Raw genomic sequence first — 19452 nt, 5'->3', positions numbered from 1 at the left:
AATGGAAAAATGTAGTAAAACAATAAGTGACGAATTCTCATTTAGACGCACTGTACATGTATCTGTTCTTCGACATTAACTTGCAGTGATGTTTGTCAACTAATGACCGGAAATTAGTTGTATTGTTTAGTCTATAATATAAATTATATACCTCATCTAAAGATTCCCGCCATCTGATTGGTTAAAAGAGCGGACATAGTTTTGACTAGTTCTGCGTGTGCGTTGTTCCCAGCGTAAAATGACATTACGCACGCGTTAATATTTTCGCGCGTTATAATTACGCGGAAATAATTTGTGCCGTTCGCATTGAAACTGTTACTTTTTCTTCCCAAAATCGATGCTTTTAACCAACCAGATGACAAGAATCTTAAGATTTGGTATATAAAACAAATATTGACTGCTTATTATTCGGGGCATGGTTAAAATCATAGGCCCGCGGTGAGCCTGTAATTTTAATCATGCCCCTCATAGCAGTCAATATTTGTATTTATAAGAAATACTGATCCAAGTCATAAGGCAGTGATAGAACTTTACAAAGATAGTTCAAAGTTAAACTGTGAAACATGCCTTGTGTTGCCTTATGTTAATTTGTATCAGATTGTCATTGGCAGTTGATTATATCTTATTTTAGTGATAATAAAATAGGAGCAAAAATAAGTTTTGAATAATTGTTTAACTTTCGTCATTATAAGTGTTCTATGTAATAAACACAGTGTTTTTGTGCGTTTGCTGTTGCGCGAACTCAGAAGCAGGTGATTTTGACCTGGGTCATTTTAGTGATCATAACAGATAACAATGATGACATAAACAGATAACTAACGATAACAAACAATATACTGCGCCAAAAAGTATCCGAACACTTGAAACAAAATCTTATTTTAAACCTCAACCATGGTTGGGTACTTTTTGTTGTTGTTGCAATATATGCAAATGTTTAGTCTGAACATTTTGAAGCCTCTTTGCATCTGCTGCGACCTCTACAAGCAAAGTTACAGGCATTGGAATGGCAAAATGTTACATTTTGTGACAACCTGGCATATACAAAGTTACACAGTTTCTTCAGTCAAGCTTTTTTAAAGCAGTTAATTTTTTTTTCTTCTCTGTACTTTTTACAACTTTATCCTCAATCTCATCATTGTTTCAATCGATTGATGCACCATACGTCACACAATTAATTGGTTTTAAATTTAAATAAAAAAAGGCGTGCATAAATTTGCCATCCACCACTCTCAAACCAGAAGTCTAGTCCATAAATTTTTAAATAGAACAGTTTGTAACTTAAAACTGGACTTGTAATTATACTGTTGAGGTCAATTTGGATTCGTAGGGGTTTTATAATGTAAAGGATTAGAAAGTGCATCTATTAAAACATTAAATTTACTCAAATATGGTTTAGTTTTAAAATAAATATGTTTTCCAAGTGTTCGGATACTTTTTGGGCGCAGTATACAAGACAAACTTTGGGATATACAGCACTTTGGTTTGAACTCTACATTGTAAGTAGTTTCAGGGTTGCTGGACTCGCGATTTAGTAGCCCAATTAGGTGACTTTTGAAGGTTTTTAACGCGACTTTTGACCATTTCTTGTCCCATAGAAACCAATCGTTAAGAAAATAATGGGCGAATTTTGAACATTGGCCAGCGGTTTCCTATCCCATGATATAAAAATTGGGTGACTTTTCGATTATTTGACCAGGTCCCGATTCGGTCTTAAAATTTTTGGGCAATCCTGAATGGTTTCGGCAAAACGTGCTTAACGGTGTTTTAATCGTTTATATTATGTTTTGTTTTGCTGAAAGTCAATTTGACCTGTTAGAAATTGTTTAGCAGCACCAGCATATGAACTTACATTCGAGAATTATGTTTTGGGAATATATAACTGATTACTTTGATCTTCGATCAGTTCCCTTATGTTTTGCAACATTTCTCCTTCTATCATGGTTATTCCGACCACGCAATGACTTGCCACCAGGACCATGGAGTGTTCCGATTCTAGGTTCAATACCGTACCTTGCATTTGCTATGTACAGATCTCCAATGGAGCCACATCGATTTTTACAGACAACTGCACGCAAATACGGAAATGTGTTCAGTCTGAATGCATTAGGTTATACGGTGGTTGTGCTAAATACGTACGAGACTATCAAAGAAGCCTTTCAGAATCCATTACTGAGTGATAGACCACGGAATGTACTGGCGGAAGAAATGCATGTTACCCCTGGTAATGTATTATAAGTACAAGATTTCGATTTAAAATTATTCTTCACGTATTCAAAGTGCTAAATGGACTATCACCGATATATCTCACTGACTACATCGCTACCTACATTCCACCTAGGAAGGGCCTTCGCTCTGAGCTTGATATTACTCGCCTTGTCATCCCCAGGAGTAAGAGAAAAATTGGTGATGGTTCATTTAGTGTGTCTGGTCCAACCCTCTGGAACCAGTTACCGGCTACACTTCGCACTGCTCTCACAGTTGAATCTTTTTAAAAGGGTCTTAAAACGTATATTTTCTAATGTATTTTGCTGTTGTTATTTTTGTATATTTGTAAAGCGCAATGTTCATATTTTTGGTATTGCGCTATATCAAGCGCCGTTGTTATGTTATGTTAAGATGTCCAATAAATGTAGTTACCATTTTTGAACCTTCATATCTTTAATTATGGACAATAGGGAAACAAAATGAGCCAACTTTGATATTCTGGTTCTAATCTTGACAACGCATGATGCAGTCATGTCTACAGTAGAATTCATCTCGACCTTTGCAGGACTTAACCCCATTAAAAGCTATTAAACCAAGATAACACTCATTGAAACAGCTCAACTGATTAAATCGGATCTTCTCTGGTTGTGCACAAGTGACTGTTTTCATGTGCGATATCGCAATAAAGCGGTATTCATAGCTTCAGTTGGGTAACCGATTATAAAGGAAACGAAAGGAAACAATGTTATGTGTGGCTTTGTTCACGAAATCAGACAATGTCGTGCTTTTTGTAAACCAGCATTCTTGAAAATGAGCAACATAATGATTTTTGACTTAACACGGTTTAGAAATAATTTCTTCATATTTTTGGTGTTATCTGTCGTTTACATGTCCTTCCTAAAACACAAAAGTACGACCCTCTCCAAACACCTAAATTAGCTAAAAATTTAGGACATGTTACAAAACTTTATTTTCTAGAACCTATTTAGAATAATTTAAATGTAGCTTTTACCGGTTTTTTTGTGGCATCCTTCAGAAGTGAGCGGTCCGATACCAATATTTTCGGTCAAATCTCCATTCAAATAACACGGGGAGTTGGCTAGCTATGCCTTGCCCTCACTCATATTTTACAAAAGTACGACCATTTCTGAACATCTAACCTAGCTGTAATTTTAGGTCATGTTAGAGAAATATATTTGCTAGAAGTTTTGGAGAATAAATAAAATATTGGCTGGTTATTTTTCACACAGTGATGTTAACTAGCCAAGTGTCCATTCTCCCAACATACATCATTTGTAGGGGTCACGCGTCAATGGTGAGAGCACTGTGTATTGTGTATAGGAAAACGGACAGTAACTGCAGTATGGAACATGTTGTTAATTATATCCAAGTAAGGGACGCTTCATTTAATTTGTAGGGGAGGCTGGTTGAGGTCGGGCAATTTGTTTTTTTGGCCCATGAAGGTTGCGATTTTTTTTTAAATCTAGGTATTGCCCAGGTGTTATTTTTTCATGCATTTTTTAGTGATACATGTAGTGGGATTGTTTTGTTTTTGATATTTTCTCATAACATTGTAAATGGAAGGCCATGGATCAATTTATACATGTTATCGGCATTTTTTATTAGGAGCTGGCAACCCTTCTGAAATTTTCCCCCATATCCTTTTGTATGGAATAGAGCGTTGCCAAAAATACAAATTTCGTTTCAATTATTTTGGGTCATTTTGCCAAATATTTGCGACTTTTAGAAATCTCTTACAAATAAGCAATGTAGTGTACTGAAGACATACTTTAAAAAAAAAAAGTTTTGGAATCAATGAAAAACACTTACGGAAACTATATACGTTTCAAAGAGTGGCAAAAACATAACTTTGTACTTAGATGTACAGATTTTACACAATAATTTACAAATAAATGAATTTATTCTCTCTAAAAATGTTCAATTCAAAATGTGGCTTTTGAATGAAGTGAAAACACCTAAAAGATGGATGCATATTAGCCATATCATTGATAACATGGACAAGCAGTGATAGCTAACAGTATAGCTGCATAATGAGTTTCTAAATAATCTTCTAAATAGGCACATATTTTCTTTTCTTCATATCAAGTGGTATTTGTAGAGAAACTTTTGAATGCTTGTCAGGTTACCACAAACTAGAGCAAAGAATTAGATTTAATAAAATCTAAATTTGTACAAAAATGATCTACTTTGTGTGTTTTTATGGGGGAAACCAGTAACAAGCACTCTTGAATGTTTTTGTCACTGAAACTAGTTTCTGTTAAGTGTCTTCTCTGGATTCCAAAAAATGGTTTAAAATAAATTATATCCTAAGCGCACTACAAGGGTTCATTTGTAAGAGATGTTTCAAAATTGACTAAAAATAACCAAATATGAAATTTGTATTTTGGGCAACACCACATTCCATACATACATATGGGGATCAAGTTCTGAGTGGTTGCCAGCTTCTAACAAAAAATACTAACGACAATTTTCCTAACCACATTTCATTCCAAAGGCCATCCATCTATTGGCAATGATTGATATCGGGAATGTTTTGTAATTACATGAATGGGTTGAAAAGTGCAACATGTTTTTGAAAGCAGCATTTTTGTCAAATGTAATTATTTTTGACCAAAAAATGCTTCCTGGAAATGGCACAACTTTGGGAGGGTAGTAATATGATTCTTCTATTCACATATTTCTGAATTTTTCAAATGTAGCCTATATCAAGTTATGCAAAGAAATGTGTTGTAATTTTAGGGGAGGGGTAATTTTAAAAAAACTATGTTTATATTAATGCCAAGAATGTTTACCTACAAGGTTTAGCAACGTTTTTCAAAAGTGTAATCAATTAATTAATTAATTAATTAATTAATTAATTAATTAATTAATTAATTAATTTATTTATTTATTTATTTATTTATTTATTTATTTATTTATTTATTTATTTATTTATTTATTTATTTATTTATTTATTTATTTATTTATTAATTAATTAATTAAATAGGAGTAGCGAATGCCTGCGGTGAATCTTGGAAACAACAACGACGCTTTTCTCTGAGTACATTACGTGGCTTTGGCGTTGGCAAGAGAACATTTGAAGGGCAGATTTCGCAAGAAACCCAAACTCTTCTGGATGAATTTGGAAAACGTCAAAAGCAACCATTCGATCCTCAATATTTGATTGGGAATGCTGTATCGAATGTGATATGCTCGGTTGTTTTTGGTCAACGATATGAATACACGGATGAAGATTTTAAGGAACTTCTCTCCATAATAAACCAGCAACTAACGATTCTTGGGGCTGGTGGACTTTTACCGCTTATCCCTTTCATGAAGTACTTTCGCCCAGAACTATCCAGATTGTTTAAAGAAAATATGGAACGACAAATTAAATTCGTCAATAAGATCATCGACAACCATCGCACACATCATGACCCTAACAATCCTCGAGACTTCATTGACGTCTTCTTAACTGAAATCGAAGAAAATCAAAAGGAAAACCTTCAATCACATCTAAATGACCAAACTCTGACCACCACGATCATGCAACTCTTCATGGCCGGATCCGAAACTACTGCAACGACGCTTCGATGGACTCTATTATATATGATGGCTTATCCTGATATCCAACTACAGCTTCAAGAAGAAATCGATAACAAAGTTGGCCGCGATCGTCTCCCCCAGCTTTCCGATATTCAAAATCTACCTTTTACCGGAGCTACATTGTTAGAAATACAACGCATTGCAACAATAGTTCCATCTGGGGTTGTCCATTGTGCGGCAGAAACTACGGTCCTCAATGGGTACACCATTCCAAAAGGGGCATTCCTATTGTCTAACTTGTGGGCCGTGCTTCATGACCCCAAGGTGTGGAACGAGCCGTCGCAATTTAACCCGTCACGTTTTCTTGATCCTTCTGGCTATGTTATCCAGCGGCCTGAGCTGATACCATTTTCTATCGGTAAGCCGCATACATGTCGCACATTTATATAATTTATTCATTTTAAAACAGGGCTTAAGGGTTCGGATAACGACCTTTTCGCGTATTTGTTGTGGGACCTGAGAGCACATCAAACATATCGAATTGCACTTTAAATACGAGGAATGTCCTTCTGATACCAATTTATTTTTAATTTTTTTGAAATTCGCGATATAGTACAAATTTATAATTGAAGACCGAATAAAAAAGACTATAGCTTGCGTATGACGTCCTGTCAACCAGACCAAAAATGCCATACTGCGCAGGTCAGCAACCAATCACGGCGCGCCTTTGTCATGACGTCAGACGCAAACTAGTCTTTTTTAAATTCGGTCTTTAATTATAATGGCGTATGATTAAAATTAATTGTGCGACCTTCCCAGTTTTCAAAATGCAATTCGATATGTCTGATGTGCTCTCTGGTCCCACAAAAATACTGTGCAAACGTTGCTTTCCGATTCCGTATAACATTACTGTTCCTAGTACATGGAATTGAACGTATTACAAATTATTATTCATATCTTGATTTTGCTTATCCTCATCCTCTAGCACTTTTCTTTATCTACTCGCATTTCTTTCATTTTCTTCTCCATCTTATTCTCCTTTGCCACACGGTAAGAACACTGTTTAAAATTTCGCTGTGAAAAAGAACGTTGTTTGGAAGAGTTGTTCATAATCAAGAAATCGACCCTTGATTGTTCTAAGCAACAACAAATGAAAAGTGTAAAAGGTCAATGTAAATAGAGTTGTTTAGAATAATGCTGATTTACAAGCAAATCGGAATTTTAAACACAAGTTGTTTAATATATCATTTGCATAACCCAAGATTCTGCTTTTAGACTGCCTCCACCACATGTCCATGATTGAGTGCAGCTAGCCTATGCTGCGCTATTATAGTTCGGCACATATAAAAATCAGAATTTTGACGCACGCTTCTTTCTCAATACGCAAGCCAACGACTATCATATCGTTTCAACACATATGTTCAAGTGCAAGGAAATAAATATGGCTTCTTTAGAACAAAAAATTACGGGAGATATTCATCATTTTCTACCCCGGTATCCAAAGATTTATCGCCTGAATATCAAATCGTGCATAGCATATTCACGCGTATTGATCCCGTGTGTTCATTTTAGTGTCTCTGCTGTATAATGTAATTATTAACCAGGCGATGTCGGTGTGCCACGTTCAACCACCCATACCATGTTCTGGCTGGTCCTGTGTATCCTATAATAAAATGTGGCCAAATGTATATGTACATAGTGTGTGGATCACAAGAATAATATCTTTACGGACTTGGCTACTAAGCATACTAAGGATATTGCCGTATGCTGGCCTGTGTCAATATGTATATTGCCGTATGAGGTACCACTTATAGCCCACGTCAGTGTGTGCGATCATGCGTGAGAGGCGATTCCCGATTATCATCGTAAGTTCCCTGGTCTGTATCACCAGGGACCGTTCATCAAGGAGGTTAGAGATAGAAAGGAGAGGAAATAGATTACGTAATGCTTTGTTCATTTGATGTCGATTAGATTTTCCGGTAGGCTATTCATAAAAGTTGTGCCATTGTTTCGAATAAAGAAATTCCAGCATCATATAAACGCTTTACACAACAGACGAGTATCAATAAGTGACCACAATACAGTCATGTGTAAGGGCAGTCATGTGTAAAGTGGTATCATTGTTCTCACGTATCCCAAATGTGCGCTTGTGTGGGTCTGAAGTCTATAAGGCTGCGATCACATAGAAGTATACGGTATACGGTATTCGCTATACGAAATACTCTCATTCGATCAGGCTGAGTTCATATAGGAGTATACTATGTGAACTCAGCCTGATCGAATGAGCGTATTTCGTATAGCGATTAGCGAGTATAGGCATGATAGGTCAGTTTACCAATTTTCTTCGTCTAATCAAATGCTTGTACCTTTACTTCTCGAGGTCACATTGCATTCAATGAGGTGTTATAATGTGCAGAATTAGATAGTGCATATATTTAAATAAAAATGAATCTACCCATATATGGTTTAGTTTTAAAATTAGGACGGTATACGCTGCACTAAAATCGAACCCGCACGATTCCCACTATACTACTATACGTAGGTATACGGCCTTTTCGAATAGTCTGAATAGTGCCCTCTTATGTGACCCGGTACTATGAAATTACCTTGCTCGATTTAAGCTATACGCGTACACCTGCAAAACGTGCACCGTATACCCGAATAGTATACTTCTATGTGATCGTAGCCTTATGTGACCCGGTACTATGAAATTGCCTTGCTAGATTTAAGCTATACGCGTGCATCTGCAAAACGTGCACCGTATACCCGAATAGTATACTTCTATGTGAACGCAGCCTAAAGGAGGCTTTAGTTGACGATGTAATCTTTTTATCACCCACCTGACTTTAGGCACTTCATTTAAATAAATTGAATACAATGCTGATCGAATTACACGTCAGAATGTATTAAGGCTGCCATGTCCACATTTCTATAGTACTCTATAATGGTAATCGCTGCGTATACAAGTATAAGTATAGGCCTTTAAAGGTTTTTTTCACAAATGTCCATTTTATTTTATTTTAAGAAGGAGATTGGCATAGGAATAGCGGCGTACCCAAGGGGGGGGGGCAGATTCACCCCTGTGAATCTTGAGAGGGAATGAGGGAGGCAGAGGGGAGGAGGGGATATGGAGAATGAGAGGGGCCCACAGGAAGGGAGAAAGAGGAAAAATTAAGAGAAAGAAATAATGAGAAGGAAATAAAATAATAAAAAGATAAGGACATATTATTGGAATGACAAGGAGAGTGAGAGAGGACAAAAATAAAAAAGAAAGAGGGGGAAAGAAGAGAAGAGAGAAGGAGAGCGAGGAAGTGATAAAGTTAGTGTAGGCCTAGGAAAAATATATAGGTACAGAGAAAGAAAACAAAGGAAAATAAATGTAATAATAATTATAAAACACATAACAGCACAATTCGATGACATCAATGCCGTTATGCGTTCCCGGTATGCGTTACGTAATTAAAACGCCCAGTCAGATGTATTTCCCACCTGCCAAGCACAAGTCACCCAATTTCAAAAACTGGACGTTCAATGTACACTCTCATGAATATTGATTGACAACATTTTCCAATATGTCAGCTCTCTAATCAGATACAATAGAACAATGAACGTTGCAGCCCGCTGCCGTTCATAGACGGATGTCACTGGTATCACACTCTATCTATGTAAATGTGGCCGTACACAATCTGGAAGCAATCTCGTGATCCACATGTGGTTGAAAATATTGATACTATGCCTGTAGGCTTACTGAATTGCACGATGCCGTACGGTTGTATAGTTGAGCTTATAGTTATCATCAGCAATATTATGCTCACGTTTTTTAACCACGCAGATCACAAAAATCGCATTCAGTTTTAGCAGCAACACACATACTAGTACATAGAATAGCGAACGATTTAACTATAAATCTTGTACACTTACAAGTAAAATGTTCGATAAAATGTAAACAACTCATTTTCTCATCTAACTCTTCAACAGGGCGGAGAATCTGTCTTGGAGAGAATCTGGCGAAGATGGAACTATTCTTGTTCTTTACTCACATGATGCACCAATTCACATTCATGGCACCAAACGATTCTTCCGAACTTTCATTTGAAGGTATTTCGGGTGTTACATACCAGCCGAAACCATTCAAAGTCGTTGTCATTCCGAGACAATAGACATGAATGGAAGTGGTACAATAAACACAGCCAAATTAAAAAGTCTCCACTAGTGCCATCAACATTTAATCAGAGTCTGATGAGTTTATGGCAAAATAATTCATATAATAATTTTCTACACATTTTTATTTGAAGTTTGATACCAAATTTGATATCAAAAGTTTAATCATCGTGAGCATAGGAACCTTTGTTTGGAAATTCGTGCAATTTTAAAAATGACATAGGGAATTGTATCACGTTTATGGTTGGCGAAACAGATCATAACGTTCATTAATACGTGTATTTGAAATTTCGACTACGCGCAATGGAACAGACCAATCAGCGTTGAGTCTCGAGAACGTGGGAGGGAAATTTTAAAGCCCATGTATTTAAATCGAGGCACGTAAACAACCTCGTTCACTGCAGATAAAAATTCAGAGATAATTTAATCCTCACCGTGCTACATCACGCCGTTTTTTGTAAGAAATGATGGGAATGAACAGAACATGCTAAAAGATCAGAGAATAAAGTCGTTTTTGGTATTTTCATACATTTTAAGGGGAGAACTGAGGGTTAAGGGTAGGCCTATCGGCTTCCTTTATACAAAATGCTTTTTCAAAAATTCTCTGGGGGAAATTAAAATGCATTTATTCCGTGTTGAAATATTTTCTGATGTAGCAAAAAATAGATAGGATACACTCCACTCTTAGTACCAACTTTATTCTATGTGGAATAGGGCCTACATTTATTCCGTCCTGGAATAAAAACATTTTAAACAGCGGATAGTGTATGTAACAAATGAATGAGCAATATCTGTATATATATCTGTCTCCACATTGACTCCTAAAGTATTAGGCTAGGCTACATATAAATTATAATATGAATTATTCTTTGAAAGTAGAGAATATTAGAACAGTGACCGTATCCTGCCCCTAAAGCGGCCGATACCGAACAACACATACACAGCCTTGACCTGCGGTTGTCTATATTCTGAGGCATTTGCATGCTGGTCAGGTAGAAGATAAATATACAGAGTGACCTTCAGCTCCTCCGTGTTTGGTCATACTTACCGTATAGGCGTAGGCTGCATGGGGTGTATCCTGCATAAGTTAGTGTTTATGTTCAAACCTGATGGAACTAGTATTATGCCTACTTCAGGTTCAAACACATAGTGTACGCTGCATGACTATATGTTTCTGTTTTTTAGGGATAATTATCCGAATGTCTAATAAATGATGAGAAACAGTAATTTGGTAGTTTGCACCCTTACAACTCACATCACGCGGTGTTTCTTTATGCAAAATAAGTTATGCAAAACATCATACTTTGTAAGTATGTAGAAATGAATGCTATATCGGGTCCGTTTCAAAATAATCTTCATTCACATTCTTCTCCCGCTTCTTATTCTTGTAATAATTATAAGCCTTTTGATTATTAAGTGAAGTTTGTTATTAGTGCACGAGGACAAGTGCCAATTGCTTTGATATCACATGCGGGCAGTTTCACGAGGTCGAAATTGTAACCCACGTTCTCGAATCTAAACGCTGATTGGCCTATTCTATTACGCGTATTCAAAATTTCGAATACACGTATCAATACACGTAATGACCCGAATAGCCAGCCATACACGTAGCGGAGCTAGCGTGAGTGCCAAGAATTACGTCGCCTGAATAGGCTAGTCCTTCAAGGAGGACCACGCTCCATTTAGTACGATAGTCCACGCCGTCAGGCGTGGGTCCTTCTAGATTAGACATATCCTGACCTGGAAAGTCGAGGGAAATCTCAAACTGATTAACCACGCCTACTGACAGCTACTTATGATATTCAGCCAATCCGATTGACTAAATATCATCAATAGCTGTCAGTAGGTGTGGCTTGCCTACCTGCTACCAGAACACTAGCTTCCAGCTTGGAATTGACACCAGTATTGCGTAACAAAATTGATTATTAACCCTCTTCAGTTGCATGTGTTAATCCTGTTATAATACTCGGTTTTCTTCTTACCCTCAGTTCACTGACCTGTAGGTTGCACACAATCAATTCCTTTTGTCATCACTACATTTAATATTGTCCTGGTTAACCTCGATTCCTTACTATTTTTGTATAGAGGTTGTGCTTGAAATTATTGATTGCAGTGCAGTCAATTCAATCAAATGTTGTCATAAACCTATTTGTTCGTAGTGTATTTGTTATGTGTGTGAGACGAACTGTCTCGGTAGATTGCAATCATGCTTTTGTTGAATGGATTTGAGGATACCGCCATATTTACGGTATGATACGTCATATGCGCAACCTCTATTAATTGGGATAGTTGGCCTATTCGTTTAACATGTTTAAGAAAAATATAGAATTGGAGGACACACGCTTCATAAAAACTTTGGGTTTCACTCATTTATGTACTTTAATTCCTTTTCTTAAAAAAAAAAAAAAGAAGTTCAGCAAGTTCTTTCTTTCTTTCCTTCTTTCTGTCTTTCCTTCTCTCTTTCTTTCTTTCATTATTTAATACGGGCCTATAATTACATTTATTTCATGTATCATCATTTATGTTTTATTATTAATGTGTGTTCATTAATTATTCATTTATTTATTTTATTTTCGTTGATTGATTTATATATTGCCATTGATCAGGCTTCTATAGCTTATATCGTGAAATTATGATTTCTTTCATTTTTGCTTGCTTACTTTTTTATTTAGAGATTTTTAGATCAAAGACTAATCATATCAGAACCAGAGTATTAATGATTATTGATGCTTAATCAGTCACTAATGAATGAATATCATGCATATGAATTATATAGGAATGCAATTTGTAATTGAATTATAGAATGAATGATTGGTAGATTGGTTGATTGAGAGACTGATTAATTTGAGATTGATGAAGTTATGAGCGGTCAATAACTATTTGGCTGACTGATTGAGATTGCCAGATCTAACACTATGGACCACAATGGCCTCATCCTAATGACATAGTTCAATAACCTCAATTAAATACTCAATAGTGCAAATTTGACCTCAAGTTTCAGAGTATGAGTTTTGTATCCAAATTTTCAAAGGTCATTCAATGACTATACAAATGCATTGGGGTTAAAGAATAATTGTGCCCTTATTAATTATAGATGAGCATGTTGTGGATCCTAGTGTAAGACCATGAAGAGACAATTGAGAGACTGATTATGAGTGGTTGCTTGACTCGATTACTTAATTGATTGATATTTTAACACCAAGATACGGTACATTAATTGCGAGACTACAATGTAATTTGTTAATAATTGATCGATTGATCGAACAAATGATTATTGATTGATACTTGATGAGTAGTTCAATAATTGACTGACTATTAATTCATCGATATATCAATCTAATAAGTTATTGTGATTCTATTATATTATATTATTATATTGACTGATTGGATGACCATATCAATTAATTGATTAATCAATCAATTCAATAATGATTCTGATTGTTTTCTTGATTGTTTGTTGAATACTTATTGGACGGATCGTTGGTTGAATGAACCAACGATTGAGTGATTAATCAAAGAATCCCTTGAACTTGAAGAACAGTTTGCATCCATTTTCACCCCTAGCGTGCAAATTGACCTTGGACCTGTCGAACCTCAAAACTCAATATGTCCTACGTGCGCAATGTTACACTTTTGTGATCCTTAGACCCAGACAAATAATTTGACATGTTTTTAGTGAATTTGGAGCATTTTTGCCCCCCTATATGACATGAGCATGTAGGGTGTTTGAGGTTTTTTTTTAGGGTCACGGAGTTCCAATATATATATAGCTTGGTAGACAAAAGTTTTGAATTCAGCATACCCGAATTAAACAAATCAATTTGGTTGCCAGCTTTTACGCGAACTTGCCGCTTGATGCTTAAATAAGCACATTTCCAAAATAGAGCCAGACTAATATAACAACACTGATTTTACAAAATAAATCAATATGATATCACGATTTAGGCCTACACTGGTCGAAACCCAGCTACTTCAAAAGTGTGAAGTATTTTGATCCATGCAATCTCATAATCAATCGATTGAGATGACTAGCGTACTCGTCCCAGTTACATAACAGATGCGGTTAAATAATGGGCGGGGTTACCAACCATATTTGGAGTTATTACGTTGTCATTAACTGGGTTGGTTCAGGTCACTGCCACACCACTCCACGCCATACGTAAATTCTCCCAGTCACATTTCCCCAATATGAAATTTTTAAAAAGTAAAATTGTAATTTTAATTCTTTTAATGTTTGGCAGAGGCGGGGTTCGAACTCACGGCTCACCGCTTTGGCTAGTATCACGTATACCATACGTCCAGCGCCTTAGACCGCTCGACCACGAAGAACTTGATAGTGTCATCGTGAAAATTTATACATAATATTAATAAATCGCAACTTCATTACTGCATCATATTTTGGATTTTTATCTGCTTAAAACATTAATGTGTATTATAATAAAGCTACCATTATTTATATTGTTGAATTCTCAAGCGCATAGAGAGCTATTCGCTACTTGCACAGTTCCGCCATTATGCACTATGTGCGGGAGAGCCTCGAACTGGCAGCATACATGAAAGGAAGAATTATGTAACCTTACACAGAACGTTATGACTAGTTCAATTCCCATTCATGTATGCTGCCAGTTCGAGGCTCTCCCGCACATAGTGCATAATGGCGGAACCGTGCAAGTAGCGAATAGAGACAATTAATACAAGGGTCCTATGAATAGGCCTACATACACAATACATAAAATCGATTTTGATATCGGCCATGTGCTCTGCTGTGCATGTGGTTTCCCGCAGTGGCGCTGGCGGAAGTTGTATTACGAAGTGCATCCGAACTCCATTTTGAAGCAAATGATTTTGACAAGGCATTGGATTGTTCCAGTTTGCATCCTAAATCCACATTTAGACCCCTAATTTTATTTACAAAATCAAAAGATTAGATTATCATAACAACAAAACGGTAATCTTTTGTCGGGTCTAATGTGAAAATTACATTAAAAAAATACAGTTTTTACAGAATTAATTTTCACTTAATTCCAAAAAAAAAATGGCGTATATAGGATTGAAATAAATGATCTACCTTCTATACTAGATCAATTGTGACGCAAGTTGTTATCAAAAATTGTTGTGATAGATGTACAGTTAATATTCATATATTCCATTACCTATCTGATGGTACAGTTTTTACACAGAAAATATTTATTTGAAAAACCTGCCACTCGGCTTTTTCCGGAAAGGTCACAGGGTCGCCGTGACCTGTGCAATAATTACAATTAAAATTTTTCTTATTCTAACAGCAAGCGTTTCTAGAATATATTATGGCGAAATGTGGTGTAGGTCACTGCTTATGGTAATTCGATTGCGCTGCTGGGGGGTAGAGCACCAATCTATAAGGACCAACGCCTGACGGCGTTGATAATAGTGCTACATATTGCGTTGGTCCTGTATGGACTAGAATAGGCCGGCAGGTTAAAGGTTTACCCATGCATGTCAAAATGCAAATCAAATACCCCCCTCTTTCAATTGTGCGCAGGCAAGTGTACAATGATTCCTGTACGGGATGCTTCAGGCCACATACTAAGCTGATACCATGCATTGACTTTTGCGTGTTCAATTCGTAATTTGTGATGCGATCAAGCAAAATCAGTCGGAACTCGGAAATATCAAATTTTCAGTTTCTTATAGGATAGTAAAAAAATTTACAAAACTGCATTCGGCAGAAAACCCCATTAAAATTGAACAACCAGTTCCAAAGATATGAGCAATTAAAGAGTTTCCAAAACAAGAGGAAACAAAAGAAAATAATACCTTTGATTGGTTATATCTCAAAATCAATATTTGCGAGTTCCGACTGATTTTGCTTGATCGCATCACATTTGCCATTTTTTAAATTGCACGAATTTTCCAAACAACGGCTCCTAGGCTCACGATGATTAAACTTTTGATATCAAATTTTGTATCAACATTCGAAGGAAAGTGTATAGAAAATTATTATATAAATTATTTTGCCATAAATTCATCAGACTCTGATTAAATGTGGATGGAACTAGTGGAGACTTTTTAATTTGGCTGTGTTTATAATAATACATGTATACTGTAAAGATTCGCCTAATGGCGCCCATGGGCTCCCTTGCCTTGAGGTACTTAGTATATATCATGTACAAATAGGGAAATCCTGCTGCTGAAAATCCCAACAAGAATTAAGAGTCCGTGCTCTTATTTGCTGGGTGGCACTTTTTACAGTAGGGCACTTTTTTGGGGCCTAAAATATCTTCACGGGGAATGATGAATTTCAAATGGAATTAGCACATTAACCAATTCTATTTTAAATTCACTCTCCTTCTGTTGAAGATTCGGGTTAAATTTTTCTCAGAGGGTGTGTGAAATTCAAATGGAACAGCCTAATGTGATAATTCTATTTGAAATTCATACTCCCCTGTGGAAGATATTCTTCTCAGGGGTAATGTGGATGTTAAATGGAATAGCCCAATAGGTGCAACTTTTCAACTGTGAATAAAATATTTGTTTTCGGTGTGTACATAGTGTAAGCGAAAAGCGTAACTAACTTTGAAGTAAAAATCATATCTGAACTTTATTTAGCATTAACACTTTTAAACAGATTTTTTTCTCATATATTTTGTTTCCACAAAATCAATAAATCCTATGAAAATCAGTATCTACGAATTCAAAGTTTCGACCATTGACAATTGAAGACCTGAGCGCAAGAAGACCGTAAGTCCACTTGGCCCCTCAACATGTATACACTTAAAAGTTACGTATAGTGGTTTTATAATGTTTAATACATGTTCCAGGGTGAAAACATCGTGAAAGGTTGTGAAAGATTTGTTTTGGCCCCTGAACATGTATAAACATTACCAAACTACACGAAACTATACACAACTTTAGTGTATACATGTTGAGGGGCCAAATTGACTTACGGTCTTCTTGCGCTCAGGTCTTCAATTTCAACCTGACACCAAATAACATTTATTCAAGACCACTGCTTTTATATTACTCACTCACTCACCTTTTATAATAAGCAAGTAAATGGATAATGGCTGGATACCACGATACGTGTGTTTCGTGTAAAGAATTACATCTAAATAACCTGTTATTATAGTATTATTACACTTAAAATTATTTCAATAATGTAAAAGTACAGGTAACATATAAGCCCTACATAAATACAGATTAGCCGTATGTATGCGATGATTGGGTGCAATTGAAAATAAAAATTGTAAAATAATCTCCAAATAATAATTGTTTTTCATTGGTTAACATTAAAATACATTCTTATATGAACATTAACATTAACAAGTCTTTGATTATTTAATAGATTTTTTAAATATTTACATACTCTACCATTTTGGTAAAAATTGTGGTATGGTCGCAAACACATTTTATAGAAAATAAATACTATAAGCGATCAATATTTCCTCCGGCCTGTATTTAATGAAAAAGCATATTTCAATAACAATTTATATACTGAGCCTTGCAATTAAGTAACCCTATTTCAATTCAAACAATGGTATTACCTTAGTCGATGACTTTTGAAATAAAATTAATTTTGTATACAACCAAAGGTGTCTAAATACCCTGTCCATTTTTGTAATCAATTCTTTAATAGTGATGAGGGTTTCCTTACATCACAACAATTTAAATACCTGTGCGCCAATAAATAATCCATAAAAAATACAAATTGTAACTTCCAAAAGTAGTCCGCGTCTATTTGGGAAAAAAGCGCAGTGATTTATAGTGCGCTACGCACAGGCACAACGCCTAGATGTTGATCCACAAGCCTCAGCACACTTTACAGGTTGTCACTGACCACTACGGTCTCACATCATTTCATAAACCATTTAACAACAAATCAGGGATTTTGCTGCTACAAGAACGCCCATCCTAGACATTCCACAAAAAACCATCGCAACCAGGATCAGCTCCCCGAGTTTCGTACGGGTTACAACGAGACAATTAGCAGTAAGTTCCTTGTCCAGGAGAATTTCAAGCTAACTCAATTTTTCCACGAGATCGTACTAGGCACCGCCAGGGTTCGAACCCGCAACCTCTCGCACCATAGTCGAAAGCCTTATCGATTGAGCTAACTTGACTGCTATCGATTGAGCTAACTTGGAATTACCCAGTAAACACAAAAATTTTCTTAAAATATTTGTTCAAAACGTTTAATAACATTTAAATGTCGGGTTATAAAGGTCCATAAAAATAATCCATAAAAATACAAATTGTGCTGATAAATGTATAAGTACTCCGAGGTTGCTCTGATGGAAAATATCTGAATTGGAGTTATTTATTGGAGCACAAGTATTGTTGGTTGTATTAAATGTAAGCAAACTCTCATTACTATCAAATAATGTATTACAAAAATGGAAACTATTATGTAGGCACCTTTGTATTTTTTATCAAAATGTTGTTAGTTTGATAACAACTTTTTCGATTTTATAATATTTGGTACATTTTGCGTTGAGCGGACCAAGCGTGTACGCATTTCTTCAGAATAATAAGGATTGCAAAACTGAGTTGCCTGTGAAGATAATGGCAATATTGCTGTTCTAATATGCGTAGAAATATTATAGATCTGAACTTGATCTTTACTGAAGGAAATTGGAATTTTTCCGAACGACTTCTCTTCAGCTTAAGTTAATTATTACTCACTAAGCTGCCTGACATAATTCGTCTGACCTTGCCCTACGAAATGCACACGGCCATTGCAGTGTAAAACAAGGCCATATTCGGCTATTCCACTTTAAATCCACACTTCCCCTGTGGAATATTTATGAAATTTCTTTATTAAATGTGTTTCAAATGGAATTCAAAAAACTTGATGCAAATATTCTAACAGAATGTTATTTAAGACTAATGTTGACAAAATATTATAAAAAATAATTACCCATAACATTTTACAATCAAATCGCAATCTCTCTATGAATATGATACTATACTTAACGTCAATGCGAAGCCAGAGTGAAAATTGACGTGTATGCGGTTTATTTCGAAACTTGAAATTCGCCGTAGAAGTGATGATGTAACAAGATTAACTACCATACCAATATGTTGAATTTTTGAATATATCGTCTTTCACTACACGAAGGTAGTATTCATCATGCATCATCACCTGTGGAGTTGTCTGCAATCATAGATTTAATACAATACTGCTCTTTTCAAAGATACCAATCTGACAGATGCGAGTGATCAGCATATGGATATTCTATAGAATTACGATTTAGGTCTTTATCACTGTTCTTTGACATCTATGGCCCAATGCAGAGGTACAGCGTGAACGTACTAGTGCCGTGCGATATCAGAAATTGTTTTAACTTATTGCTTTGGTTGTTAATCCTGTTACATCATCACTTCTACGGCGAATAGCTTTTGAAATAGATTCTATGTTAGGCCTATCGATAGTATAATCAAAATGGATAGATTTAAATAATACTCAAATCAATTGTACGACCAGCAGAGAAATTGATAAAATGGTATGACCCATAATAAATTTTGTATAACATAACCATGTTAACAATGAAACTCCTTGTG

General features: G+C 35.8%; 1 protein-coding gene across 1 annotated transcript; it reads left to right on the top strand.

Moving 5' to 3' along the window:
- Nucleotides 1-1860: 1860 nt before the first annotated feature.
- On the top strand, nt 1861-9965 carry LOC140163658 (cytochrome P450 2J4-like). The gene is made up of 3 exons (XM_072186973.1): nt 1861-2221; nt 5213-6169; nt 9730-9965. The coding sequence occupies exons 1-3, from the start codon at nt 1861-1863 to the stop codon at nt 9909-9911; spliced, it is 1500 nt and encodes a 499-aa protein (XP_072043074.1). The 3' UTR covers nt 9912-9965.
- Nucleotides 9966-19452: the final 9487 nt, after the last annotated feature.

The sequence above is a fragment of the Amphiura filiformis genome, chromosome 11 (genome assembly GCF_039555335.1).
Source record: "Amphiura filiformis chromosome 11, Afil_fr2py, whole genome shotgun sequence".
In the NCBI taxonomy this organism is placed as follows: domain Eukaryota; kingdom Metazoa; phylum Echinodermata; class Ophiuroidea; order Amphilepidida; family Amphiuridae; genus Amphiura; species Amphiura filiformis.
This window is presented reverse-complemented; position numbering and strand designations above follow the sequence as displayed.